The sequence below is a fragment of the Tursiops truncatus genome, chromosome 1, assembly GCF_011762595.2.
Source record: "Tursiops truncatus isolate mTurTru1 chromosome 1, mTurTru1.mat.Y, whole genome shotgun sequence".
In the NCBI taxonomy this organism is placed as follows: domain Eukaryota; kingdom Metazoa; phylum Chordata; class Mammalia; order Artiodactyla; family Delphinidae; genus Tursiops; species Tursiops truncatus.
Genome location: NC_047034.1, coordinates 15,710,362 through 15,724,883, shown reverse-complemented (window position 1 = coordinate 15,724,883; position 14,522 = coordinate 15,710,362). Strand labels below are relative to the sequence as shown.

At 37.9% G+C, this 14,522-nt stretch overlaps 1 protein-coding gene across 1 annotated transcript in view; it reads left to right on the top strand.

Annotated features, from left to right (window-relative positions):
* Nucleotides 1–13,632, top strand: part of GPATCH2 (G-patch domain containing 2) — a 188,646-nt gene extending 175,014 nt beyond the window's left edge. The window contains exon 10 of the mRNA XM_073800361.1: nucleotides 3,800–13,632. Within this exon, the coding sequence (XP_073656462.1) occupies nucleotides 3,800–3,855 (56 nt within the window). The 3' untranslated portion in view covers nucleotides 3,856–13,632. The remainder of the gene's footprint in view (nucleotides 1–3,799) is intronic.
* Nucleotides 13,633–14,522: the final 890 nt, after the last annotated feature.

The following is a 14,522-nucleotide window of genomic DNA, read 5'->3' as shown; positions in this document are numbered from 1 at the left end:
AATTTCATCTCTTTCCATCAGTCTTACCCTTATGACATTTTTAGGCACCTTTTCTAAGCACTTGATACCTATCCTGGCAGGGGATATTTTTAACTAATATTTTAAACTTTCTTTAGGTAGGAATCACTTTTTAATCATTCTCCCATCATTTTCTCTATATCTATCTTAGCTCCCTATTTTTATTTGAAGCTCCTCAGTACAAAGCTATATATCCACCACTAGTTATACCGCAGGTCCATATTTGAAATTTGACTGAGTAAATAGATGAATAAATGAAACAAAGAAAGTCTACAGGCCCAAAGGCTATATGCAAAAGTTAGGGATGTTTAAAATTGCTTCAAACTTTTGAGAATGCCAAAATCAGAATAGCTGTTTGCCCAGTTTTACTTAAAGGAAAATACTTTTTCAAGCAAATGCAGGAGAAATGACTGTCCATATTTCACACAGGACTGCCTCCGGCCAGTTTTCTTAACCACGAGGTTAAGAAATCTGTAAGGAAAATGTCTGCCAGAGGTGACAAGAAAGCATTAACTTACATTCCCTCCAGTGAGTGTAATCTCTCAGGCCAGCTGGCATTTTACAAACGTTTCCCTGGTGTCAAGCCTGCTGGTAACTGTGTTATTCTGATTTAGAAAGAAAGGATTGACTCAGAGGTGTCTATGAAATCATTCTGCAGGATGGTAAATCCCAAGTTTAACACCGGAATAAGAGGTGAACCGTTAGCTCCGCTGCCGTTCGGACCTGTGCTTAACTAGATCTTCGGGCTGTCGGTGTGGCCTCTGGAAGAGGGTTACCCGGCAGCAGACTCACTCTCTGCTTGATGCCTGGGGAGGATGCCCCGATCAGGGGCCCTGTGTGAATCAATGGTCCTTAAGTCCACAAAGTGGTTTTTGAAATCTGAATAAGAGTTCAGCTATCATCTACAAAATTGTGGCTCGATGAGCAGAAATTATGAAGAGATCCTGTTTTCCACTTTGTTTTATTGGCAAGCATCCTTAGTGAAACTGACTGTTTCCATAATAAGCGGTCATCAGGTACAATTGTTTTGGAATACGGTCTCCATGTTTGATTGCAGGGTCTGCCGGCTTCAGGCAGTAGGAATGCAAAGCTTAAGCTTCTTCACTTATCGCCTGCTGGTGGACAAATACAGGATTTGGCAATTTCACCTAAAGCCTTAGCCTCTCCCGCTATGTACACCCGCTCTGGGAGGTACTGAGTATCCAACTTTCCCCAGGCTCTGAGATAATAAGAAGAGGCCCATAAAGCTGAAAGCAGAGCCAAGGTGCGGGCCTGCCTCATGCATAATCAACCCACAAAATACAGTCTGATGGACCCCTTGCTACAGTTGAACTTTGGACTCCCCACCACCGAAATAAAAATAAATGAAAACAGCCAAATCCTCATCAATGCTGAAAAGAAGCAGCTGGTAGCCAGAAGACCACTTTAATAATAGGAATAAAAATAAAACAGGGCTTCCCTGGTGGCGCAGTGGTTGAGAGTCCGCCTGCCGATGCAGTGGACGCGGGTTCGTGCCCCGGTCCGGGAAGATCCCACATGCCGCGGAGCGGCTGGGCCCGTGAGCCATGGCCGCTGAGCCTGCGCGTCCGGAGCCTGTGCTCCGCAGCGGGAGAGGCCACAACAGTGAGAGGCCCACGTACCGCAAAATAAATAAATAAATAAATAAATAAATAAATAAATAAATAAAACAAAGCTGAGTACAAAAAGACTTATATCACTTTGGGAAAAAAAAAAAAAAAGAATTAATGTAAGGAAGAGGATCAAAGCCACTTCTGTATCACTCTTCCCTGTAGCAGAGGAAGGCAGGAGAAAGGAGGAAATTTCAGAATCAGAAACCCTTCTCCCCAGATATTAGCGCATAATGTATTTTAAAAGTCCCTCTGTTAACATACTCTGCCGGGATAGGTATCGAGTTATTCCAATTTCCTCTGGCAGTAGAAGAATCTCTATCTAACAAAAATGTTGACGGAACAGAGTTCTTTGTATGGGGGCATCCGTACTGACCCTACTTAGCAGCTGAATCCTCAGTGAATTTTGTTACCAAAAAAGCTTTGCTTTGCTATTAACTGCATTCCCAGGTCCTTTATAATTTAGCAACCTGTCTATTTAGTGAGGCTAGGGTCACTTTATGCAATTTTGATTAACTATGACAGGATTTGAACACATGCGTGATGTAAACAATGATTGATAAAATTTGGTATGCTTATAAAACTGTGTGCGCAACATTTGTGGACATATGCATCAGTGTAAAACCTGCCAATGTTTGGAAATTTTCAGAGAAGTCAGTTAACTTTGTTTTCTTTCTGCCCTCACATGACGTTCAACCTTATAAGAAAAGATAAGAGCAAGATTTTGAGATGCAGCATGATATACTAGGAAAATCAGCCATTCATGGCCAGAGTCCTGGCCTCAGCACACACTGGGTTGTCTTGGGAAGCCTAAATCTTTTGAAGCTTCGATTTTCTTTTTTCTGGTCCCACTTTCCCAGTGGATTGTAAGGAGATCAAATGAAATAACATCACCTGAAAACATAATGCTATGTAACTCTACAGAATAGTTTATGCCAAGTACCCCAAAATTTTATAAAAAGCTATAGATGTTCAAAAATTAAAGATGCCTGCTTACCAAGGTGTTGAAAGCAGGTTAGTATTTCTGCTGAACCTGAAAGAAAATTAAGCCTTCCATACACAGAGATGGAAATAGATAGTGTAGGTGGAGGGAACAGAGGGTAAATAGAGATGGGAAACTGTGTGTATGACTTGTTCAAAATCCAGAAAGTGGTCTCACTTGTAGAGAGCATGGGATATACAGTATAAAGAAAATTGTTGTTTTGGGTGTCTATATTTTAAATGGCAAAATTTCCTATCCTTTCATTTCAACTGTTAGTTACAGCAATAGCAACAACTCATATACATGGCACATCTAAATGGGTAAATATTTACAGCTCTATCTGTATTTTGGCTTTTTTACACAATAGTCCCCTCTGTAAATTGTGTTAACACCGACCATAAAAAATTCAAAATAGTTCCCCAATTTCCTTTCCTGTTCTTTGCTATAATGGCTGATTTTTTTTATGTTAATGTTTCTATTGTTTTAATATTCTTGCTTTGCTCATTCATATTCTAAGAGATTATTGTTGGTGCCAACTCATTTGATTTATCATTTAGAGAAAGCACTTGTTCAAAAAGTCAGCACTAAAAAAAAAAAAAAAAAAAAAATCAGCACTATGGATATTAAATGATGATTGCCTGCAATGAATTCCTTCTCAACATCTGCAAAAACAGTCTCGTCTTTTCTTCTTCCACTTAACTCTAAATGAGAGATCTTAAATATACATAAACAGGCTGCATATCGGCTTCTTAAAATCGAGGATGTTAAAGTTTCTAGTGCTTGTTTTTCTGGTTAATGTAAAATACACACATGTGTACCAAGATAACTTTGAAGTATTCAATATGATACGTACAATCTTTCCCTGAAATGCTAGCTAAAACTGTACAATTAAAATGTTTCTCTTCCTTTTCATATTATTTTTATTTTATAGTTATTGAGAGCTTTATAGTTTATCCACTGCTGTTAATTTCAGAGAATATTTATTTCTTCTTGAACACTGAATCATGAAAATACAAGCAGGAAAGAGTGAAGTTGCTATTTTTTTTTAACTTTTTATCTTATATAGGACCATAGTTGATTAACAATGTTGTGATAGTTTCAGGTGTACAGCAAAGTGATTCAGTGGCACATGTACATGTATCTATTTTTTTCCAATTCTTTTCACATTTAGGTTGTTACATAATATCAAGCAGAGTTCCGGGACTTCCCTGGTGGTACAGTGGTTAAGAAGCTGCCTGCCAATGCAGGGGACAAAGGTTCAAACCCTGGTCCAGGAAGATCCCACATGCCACGGAGCAACTAAGCCTGTGCACCACAACAACAGAGCCCGAATACCACAACTACTGAAGCCCACGCACCTAGAACCTATGCTCCACAACAGGAGAAGCCACCACAATGAGAAGCCCGTGCACCACAAGGAAGAGTAGCCCCAGCTCACCGCAACTAGAGAAAGCCTGTGCTCAGCAACAACGACCCAACACAGCCAATAATAAATAGATAAATTTATTTTTAAAAATATGTATATATACTGAGTAGAGTTCCCTGTGCTATACAGTAGGTCTTGTGGGTTATCCATTTTAAATACAGCAGTGTGTATATGTCAGTCCCAAACTCTATAACTATCACTTCCCTCCTGGTAGCCATAAGTTCTTTCTCTACGTCTGTGAGTGTGTTCCTGTTTTGTAGATAAGTTCATTTGTGAAGTTGTTATTTTAAAATAGACTTTTAAGTTTGTTAAGCCCTCCTCCAAGTGGAAATGATTACATTAGATATACTATGTCAGGGGGAGACCTTCAAGATGGCGGAGGAGTAAGATGTGGAGATCACCTTCCTCCCCACAAATACATCAGAAATACTTCTAAATGTGGAACAACTCCTACAGGACATCTACTGAACGTTGGCAGAAGACCTCAGACCTCCCCAAAGGCAAGAAACTCCCCACGTACCTGGCCGTGTGGCTGACAAGGTCTTGGTGCTCTGGCCGGTTTTCAAGCCTGAGCCTCTGAGGTGGGAGAGCCGAGTTCAGGACATTGCTCCACCAGAGACGTCCCAGCTCCACGTAATAGCAAACGGCGAAAGCTCTCCCAGAGATCTCCATCTCAACACCAACACCCAGCTTCACTCAACGACCAGCAAGCTACAGTGCTGGACACCCTATGTCAAACAACTAGCAAGACAGGAACACAACCCCACCCATTACAGAGAGGCTGCCTAAAATCATAATAAGTGCACAGACACCCCAAAACACACCACCAGACGTGGACCTGCCCACCAGAAAGACAAGATCCAGCCTCATCCACCAGAACACAGGCACTAGTCCCTTCCACCAGAGAACCTACACAAACCACTGAACCAACCTTAGCCACTGGGAGCAGACACTAAAAACAACGGGAACTACGAACCTGCAGCCTGCAAAAATGAGACCCCAAACACAGTGAGTTAAACAAAATGAGAAGACAGAGAAACACACAGCAGACGAAGGAGCAAGGTAAAAACCCACCAAACCAAACAAATGGAGAGGAAATAGGCAGTCTACCTGAAAAAGAATTCAGAGTAATGATAGTAAAGATGATCCAAAATCTTGGAAATAGAATGGAGAAAATACAAGAAACGTTTAACAAGGACCTAGAACAACTAAAGGGCAAACAAACAATGGTGAACAACACAATAAATGAAATTAAAAATTCTCTTAAAGGAATCAATAGCAGAATAACTGAGGCAGAAGAACAGATAAGTGACATGGAAGATAAAACAGTGGAAATAACTACCACAGAGCAGAATAAAGAAAAAATGATGAAAAGAATTGAGGACAGTCTTACAGAACTCTGGGACAACATTAAGCGCACCAACATTTGAATTATAGGGGTCCCAGAAGAAGAAGAGAAAAAGAAAGGGACTGAGAAAATATTTGAAGAGATTATAGTTGAAAACTCTCCTAATATGGCAAAGGACATATTCAATCAAGTCCAGGAAGTGCAGAGAGTCCCATACAGGATAAATCCAAGGAGAAACATGCCAAGACACATATTAATCAAACTATCAAAAATTAAATACAAAGAAAAAATATTAAAAGCAGCAAGAGAAAAAAAACAAATAACACACAAGGGAATCCCCATAAGGTTAACAGTTGATCTTTCAGCAGAAACTCTGCAAGCCAGAAGGGAGTGGCAGGACATATTTAAGGTGATGAAAGGGAAAAACCTACAATCAAGATTACTCTACCTAGCAAGGATCACATTCAGATTCGACAGAGAAATTAAAACATTTACAGACAAGCAAAAGCTAACAGAATTCAGCACCACCAAACCAGCTCTACAACAAATGCTAAAGGAACTTCTCTGAGTGGGAAACACAAGAGAAGAAAAGGGCCTACAAAACCAAATCCATAACAATTAAGAAAATGGTAATAGGAACATACATATAGATAATTACCTTAAACATGAATGGATTGAATGCTCCAACCTAAACACATAGACTGGCTGAAAGGATACAAACAAACACAAGACCCATATATATGCTGTCTACCAGAGACCCACTTCAGACCTAGGGACACATACAGACTGAAAGTGAGGGGGTGGAAAAAGATAATCCATGCAAATGGAAATCAAAAGAAAGCTGGAATAGCAATTCTCATATCAGACAAAATAGACTTTAAAATAAAGACTATTAGAAGAGACAAAAAAGGACACTACATAATGATCAAGGGATCGATCCAAGAAGAAGATATAACAATTGTAAATATTTATGCACCCAACAGAGGAGCACCTCAATACATAAGGCAAATGCTAACAGCCATACAAGGGGAAATCAACAGTAATACAACCATAGTAGGGGAATTTAACACCACACTTTCACTAGTGGACAGATCATCCAAAATGAGAATAAATAAGGAAACACAAGCTTTAAATGATACATTAAACAAGATGGATTTAATTGATATTTACAGGACATTCCATCCAAAAACAACAGAATACACTTTCTTCTCAAGTGCTCATGGAACATTCTCCTGGATAGACATATCGTGGGTCACAAATCAAGCCTTGGTAAATTTAAGAAAATTGAAATTGTATCAAGCATCTTCTCTGACCACAACGTTATGAGACTATATATCAATTACAGGAAAAAATCTATAAAAAATACAAACACATGGAGGCTAAACAATACACTACTAAATAACCAAGAGATCACTGAAGAAATCAAAGAGGAAATCAAAATATTTCTAGAAACAAATGACAATGAAAACACGATGAACCAGGGCTTCCCTGGTGGCGCAGTGGTTGAGAGTTGGCCTGCCGATGCAGGGGACATGGGTTCGTGCCCCGGTCCGGGAGGATCCCACATGCTGTGGAGCGGCTGGGCCCGTGAGCCATGGCCGCTGGGACTGCACGTCCGGAGCCTGTGCTCTGCAACGGGAGAGGCCACAACAGTGAGAGGCCTGCATACCGCAAACAAACAAACAAACAAACAAAAAACACGACGACCCAAAACCTACAGCAAAAGCAGTTCTAAGAGGGAACTTTATAGCAATACAAATCTACCTCAAGGAACAAGAAACATCTCCAATAAACAGCTAACCTTACACCGAAAGCAATTAGAGAAAGAACAAAAACAGCCCAAAGTTAACAGAAGGAAAGAAATCATAAAGATCAGAGCAGAAATAAATGAAAAAGAAATGAAGAAAACAATAGCAAATATCAATAAAACTAAAAGCTAGTTCTTTGAGAAGATAAACAACATTGATAAACCATTAGCCAGACTCATCAAGAAAAAAAGAAGACTCAAACAAATAGAATTAGAAAGATAAAAGGAGAAGTGACAACTGATACTGCAGAAATACAAAGGATCATGAGAGATTACTATAAGCAGTTATATGCCAATAAAATGGACAACCTGGAAGAAATGGGCAAATTCTTAGAAAAGCACAACCTGCCGAGCCTGAACCAGGAAGAAACAGAAAATATAAACAGACCAATCACAAGCACTGAAATTGAGACTGTGATTAAAAATCATCCAACAAACAAAAGGCCAGGACCATATGGCTTCACAGGTGAATTCTATCATACATTTACAGAAGAGCTAACACCTATCCTTCTCAAACTCTTCCAAAATATAGCAGAGGAAGGAACGCTCCAAAACTCATTCTATGAGGCCACCATCACCCTGATACCAAAACCAGACAAAGATGTCACAAAAAAAACTACAGGCCAATATCACTGATGAACATAGATGCAAAAATCCTCAACAAAATACTAGCAAACAGAATCCAACAGCACTTTAAAAGGATCATACACCATGATCAAGTGGGATTTATCCCAGGAATACAAGGATTCTTCAGTATATTCAAATCAATCAATGTGATAAACCATATTAAGAAATTGAAGGAGAAGAACCTATGATCATCTCAATAGATGCAGAAAAATCTTTCGACAAAACTCAATACCCATTTATGATAAAAACCCTCCAGAAAGTAGGCATAGAGGGAACCTACCTCAACATAATAAAGGCCATATATGACAAACACAGAGCCAACATCATTCTCAATGGTGAAAAACTGAAACTGCTTCCCCTAAGATCAGGAACAACACAAGGTTGTCCACTCTCACCACTATTATTCAACATAGTTTTCAAAGTTTTAGTCACAGCAATCAGAGAAGAAAAATAAATAAAAGGAATCCAAATCCGAAAAGAAGTAAAGCTGTGACTGTTTGCAGATGACATGATACTATACATAGAGAATCCTAAAGATGCTACCAGAAAACTACTAGAGCTAATCAATGAATTTGGTAAAGTAGCAGGATACAAAATTAATGCACAGAAAAATCTTGCATTCCTATACATTAAGGATGAAAAATCTGAAAGAGAAATTAAGGAAACACTCTCATTTACCATTGCAACAAAAAGAATAAAATACCTAGGAATAAACCTCCCTAAGGAGACAAAAGACCTGTATGCAGAAAACTATAAGACACTGAGGAAAGAAATTAAAGATGATACAAACAGATGGGGAGATATACCATGTTCTTGGATTGGAAGAATCAACATTGTGAAAATGACTCTACTACCCAAAGTAATCTACAGATTCCATGCAATCCCTTTCAAACTACCACTGGCATTTTTCACAGAACTAGAACAAAAAATTTCACAATTTGTATGGAAACACAAAAGGCCCCGAATAGCCAAAGCAGTCTTGAGAACGAAAACCGGAGCTGGAGGAGTCAGGCTCCCTGACTTCAGACTATACTACAAAGCTACAGTAATCAAGACAGTATGGTACTGGCAGAAAAACAGAAAGATAGATCAATGGAACAGGATAGAAAGCCCAGAGATAAACCCACGCACATATGGTCACCTTATCTTTGATAAAGGAGGCAGGAATGTACAGTGGAGAAAGGACAGCCTCTTCACTAAGTGGTGCTGGGAAAACTGGACAGCTACATGTAAAAGAATGAAGTTAGAACACTCCCTAACACCATACACAAAAAAAACTCAAAATGGATTAGAGACCTAAGTGTAAGACTGGACACTATAAAACCCTTAGAGGAAAATGTAGGAAGAACACTCTTTGACATAAATCACAGCAAGATCTTTTTTGATCCACCTCCTAGAGAAAGGGAAATAAAAATAAACAAATGGGAACTAATGAAACTTAAATGCTTTTGCAAAGCAAAGGAAACTACATACAAGACAAAAAGACAACCCTCAGAATGGGAGAAAATATTTGCAAATGAATCAATGGACAAAAGATTAATTTCCAAAATATATAAACAGCTCATGCAGCTCAATATTAAAAAAACAAACAACCCAATCCAAAAATGGGCAGAAGACCTAAATAGACATTTCTCCAAAGAAGACATACAGATTGCCAACAAACACATGAAAGAATGCTCAACATCATTAATCATTAGAGAAATGCACATCAAAACTACAACAAGATATCACCTCACACCAGTCAGAATGGCCATCATCAAAAAATCTACAAACAATAAATGCTGGAGAGGGTGTAGAGAAAAGGGAACCCTCTTTCACTGTTGGTGGGAATGTAAATTGATACAGCCACTATGGAGAACAGTACGGAGGTTCCTTTTAAAAACTACAAATAGAACTACCATACGACCCAGCAATCCCACTACTGGGCATATACCCTGAGAAAACCGTAATTCAAAACGAGTCATGTACCACAGTGTTCATTGCAGCTCTATTTACAATAACCAGGACATGAAAACACCCTAAGTGTCCATTGACAGATGAATGGATAAAGAAGATGTGGTACATATATACAATGGAATATTACTCAGCCATAAAAAGAAATGAAATTGATTTATTTGCAGTAAGGTGGATGGAGTTAGAGTCTGTCATACAGAGTGAAGTCAGAAAGAGAAAAACAAATACCAAATGCTTACACATATATATGGAATCTAAAATATATATATATATATGTTTCTGAAGAACCTAGGGGCAGGACAGGAATAAAGACACAGACGTAGAGAATGGACTTGAGGACATGGGGAGTGGCAAGGGTAAGCTGGGATGAAGTGAGAGAGTGGCATGGACACATATACACTACCAAATGTAAAATAGATAGCTAGTGGGAAGCAGCTGCATAGCACAGGGAGGTCAGCTCTGTGCTTTGTGACCACCTAGAGGGGTGGGATAGAAAGGGTGAGAGGGAGATGCAAATGGCAGGAGATATGGGGATATATGTATATGTATAGCTGCTTCACTTTTTTTATAAAGCAGAAACTAACACACCATTGCAAAACAATTATACTCCAATAAAGATGTTAAAAATTAAAAAATACTATGTGATGGGAATTTCCTGGCAGTCCAGTGACTAGGACTCAGTGCCTTCACTGCATGCACCCGGGTTAGATCCCTGATCCCACAAGCTGAGCAGTGTGTCCAAAAAAAAAAAAGAAAGAAATGCTATATGACAATTCCAACTGTATTTTTAATGTGCATATTGCAGGGTTAATTCCTACCAGCTGGCTGGGATTTCTTAACACTGAAGTTTTGACAAATAGGATAATCCTAAATTAAAATGACATCTCAAAAGAAAATGTGGCATAAACAAAAAATAATTATTTTATTTTGTCTTTAGAAATGACACTATTATAGACAGCAAACAATTCAAAATGTTACTTTCATTGTTTGGGGCCACCTTATGATAATATCTGTTATTGGATGCCAACAAAACATTGATTCATCCACTCAATAAACATTTGTTGAGACTAGGTTCACATTAAACTTAATTTGCTAAGAGTTCCAAGGGGAGAGAATTGAGGCAATGGAAGGGTGAGAAAATCCAAGAAATAAGAGACAGAAAATTCACCTGAACTGAAAAACAATAAATTAACAATATAAATCTTCACATAGAAAGAATTCACTGAGCGCCAAGCAAGACAAATACAGAAGAAAACTCTTTTTGAAGGGGTGAGGGAGGTATACGAGTGGAACATATTGTCTCCAAAGGAACATAAATCAAAGAGACATCAGACTTTTCATAAGAGGTAATGAATGCTAGGAAACACTAGGGTAATGTTTTCAATGTTATTAGAGGAAAAGTTTTGAACCGAAAGTTCTTCCAGCGAATAAAACCATCAGGCAAAAATAAAAGCAAAAGAAAGACATTTTCAAACATGCCAGAGTTCAGAAAGCACACCACCTGTGAACCTGAAATGAACAAAACTCTTTTGAACCCTAAAGGAAAAAAATTTACTTGAGTAAGTTGTCCTGTAGGTTGAAAAAGAATCTATGAAAGGATACATCATGGGATGTGAAAATAGGGAAGGGAGGGATGGAGTCGGAAAGATTAAAATAGAATCTACACTGAAAGATTTGCCTTAGTGAAGTTTACATGAGGTAGGGCTACATGATTTCATCTCTTCTAAATGGCTCCATCTATACCAGTTGATTCTAAAATTCAAAACATTCATATAACTACAGTATTTTAAAAGCTGCTTCTTGTTTTCAATTTTAAATCAACCTGCAGACAAAACTTAGAAGGTCTAATAATAATTACTGAAGAAAAAATAAACGTTATAAATCTTGACAATGAAAATAGTGATAATAAGAAAACAACACTTGGGGAGTAGAAAAATGTTAATTTCCTCACTTCCCTCATGGCTAGTTAGTAGATACTATCTAAGTTGATAAACTGGGAGATAAGCAATGAATATACCACTAGTAAAAATAGCATAATGATAAAACATGGGCCATGGAAATGAGTTGGAATTGTAGGAGACTGGGCTAATTACTGTGGATATACACGAGATAAGTTTAGGATATTGTTGCTACCTTTTGGGTTTTTTTTTTAATTTAAGTACAGTTGATTTACAATGTTGTGTTAGTTTCTGGTGTACAGAAAAGGGCTTAATTTCCAAAATATAAAAGCAGCTCATATAACTCAGTAATAAAAATAAACAAACAAAACAAAACACAACAACAACCCAATCAAGACATGGACAGAAGACCTAAGTAGACATTTCTCCAAAGAAGATATACAGGTGGCCAGTGGGCACATGGAAAGATGCTCAACATCATTAATTACTAGAGAAATGCAAAACAAAACTACAATGAGGTGTCACTTCCAATGGTCAGAATGGCCATCATCAAAAAGTCTACAAATAACAAAAGCTTGAGGAAGTGTGAAGAAAAGGAAACCCACTGTGGGTGGGAATGTAAACTGGTGCAGCCACTATGGAGAACAGTATGGAGATTCCTTAAATAACTAAAAATAGGGCTACTGTATGCCGAAGCAATTCCGCTCCCAGAATCCAGAGAAAACTGTAATTCAGAAAGATACTGCACCCCAATGGGAAGTTTTAATGTGACTGAAGAGACTAATATAAATAATATAATAATATAATAAATAATAAATATAATAAAAAATAAAATAATAATAATAAATAATATAAATAAAGGACAGCTCCACCTCCTGTGTTGTCACATGGCTGCCTCTTTCTCATTCATCAGCTTCAACATCTTCCTTAGAAGATCTTCCCAGACTATACCATCGAATGGCCTGTTATTCTACAAATCCCTAATCTTAGATAAATAGATTTATGACATCTCTTATAGAAATCAGATTTCCAGAGAAAATGGCATGGTGATATGATTACATAAGTTAAAGTAGATGTTGCCTGGTCTGATAATTCTCCAAGAGCAATGAATGAAGTGAAGCTACATTGTGGGTCCATTTTATTCGACTGAGTTTTCACATCGATGGCCAAAGAAACTTACTTCCATAAATCTGAGAAAATTTTCTAGGTGGTGAGTGTCTTCTAAGCTCCTTATAATCATTGTTATTTAGGGACTGGTATATACCCTAGATAGCTCAGGAAACACACATAGAAGCAGACACGTAAGATAACATTACTCCCTGTCTAAAGAATTACATATTGGAATTAACCTTATGAAGATAGGTTACACATTCTAATATACAAACACATAGGAAAAAAACCACCATTAGGTACCAGGCTGTAAATGTATAGTACTCATAACCCATAAAGAATCATACTGGAAAAAAATAGAAATGAATCCAAACATTAGAAAATGGCAATGCCAGAAACAGTTATTAAAAGAAACTGGGATATACTTTAAGGATTCAGCTGAGTAGGGACATCAGTCAATATTTTACAGAGAATATGAAGAGGCTTGGTTAATCTGGAAAGTCAGTTATGAGAGCTTTAACTATATATGTATATTATTCTCTCTATATAAACTACATTATATATTTTTATTTCACTATATATACTAGATATTTTACTGCATATAATCTATAAATGTATAATAATTTAAAAGAGGACAACCATCGCTCAATCCCTTGAAGCCACCATTGGCAAATAGACTGCAAACTGAATAAGCTCTATTTCTGTCTCAGTTTTTGTTTTGGGGTTTTTGTTTTGTTTTGTTTATTTCTTTTTTTCTTTATTGGAGTATAATTGCTTTACAATGGTGTGTTAGTTTCTGCTTTATAACAAAGTGAATCAGCTATACATACACATGTATCCCCATATCTCTTCCCTCTTGCGTCTCCCTCCCTCCCACCCTCCCTATTCCACCCCTCTAGGTGGTCACAAAGCACCGAGGTGATCTCCCTGTGCTATGCGGCTGCTTCCCACTAGCTATCTATTTTACATTTGGTAGTGTATATATGTGCATGCCACTCTCTCACTTTGTCCCAGCTTACCCTTCCCCCTCCCTGTGTCCTCAAGTCCATTCTCTAGTAGGTCTGTGTCTTTATTCCTGTCTTGCCCCTGGATCTTCATGACCATATTTTTTTTAGATTCCATATATATGTGTTAGCATATGGTATTTGTTTTTCTCTTTCTGACTTCCACCTCACTACAAATAACTCAATTTCGTTTCTGTTTATGGCTGAGTAATATTCCATTGTATATATGTACCACATCTTCTTTATCCATTCATCTGTCAATGGACACTTAGGTTGCTTCCATGTCCTGGCTATTGTAAATAGAGCTGCAATGAACATTGTGGTACATGACTCGTTTTGAATTATGGTTTTCTCAGGGTATATGCCCGGTAGTGGGATTGCTGGGTCATATGGTAGTTCTACTTTTAGTTTTTTAAGGAACCTCCATACTGTTCTCCATAGTGGCTGTATCAACTTACATTCCCACAAACAGTTCAAGAGGCTTTCTTTTTCTCCACACCCTCTCCAGCATTTATTGTTTGTAGTTTTTTGATGATGGTCATTCTGACTGGTGTGAGATGATATCTCATGTAGTTTTGATTTGCATTTCTCTAATGATTAATGATGTTGAGCATTCTTTCATGTGTTTGTTGGCAATCTGTATATCTTCTTTGGAGAAATGTCTGTTTAGGTCTTCTGCCCATTTTTGGATTGGGTTGTTTGTGGTTTTGATATTGAGCTG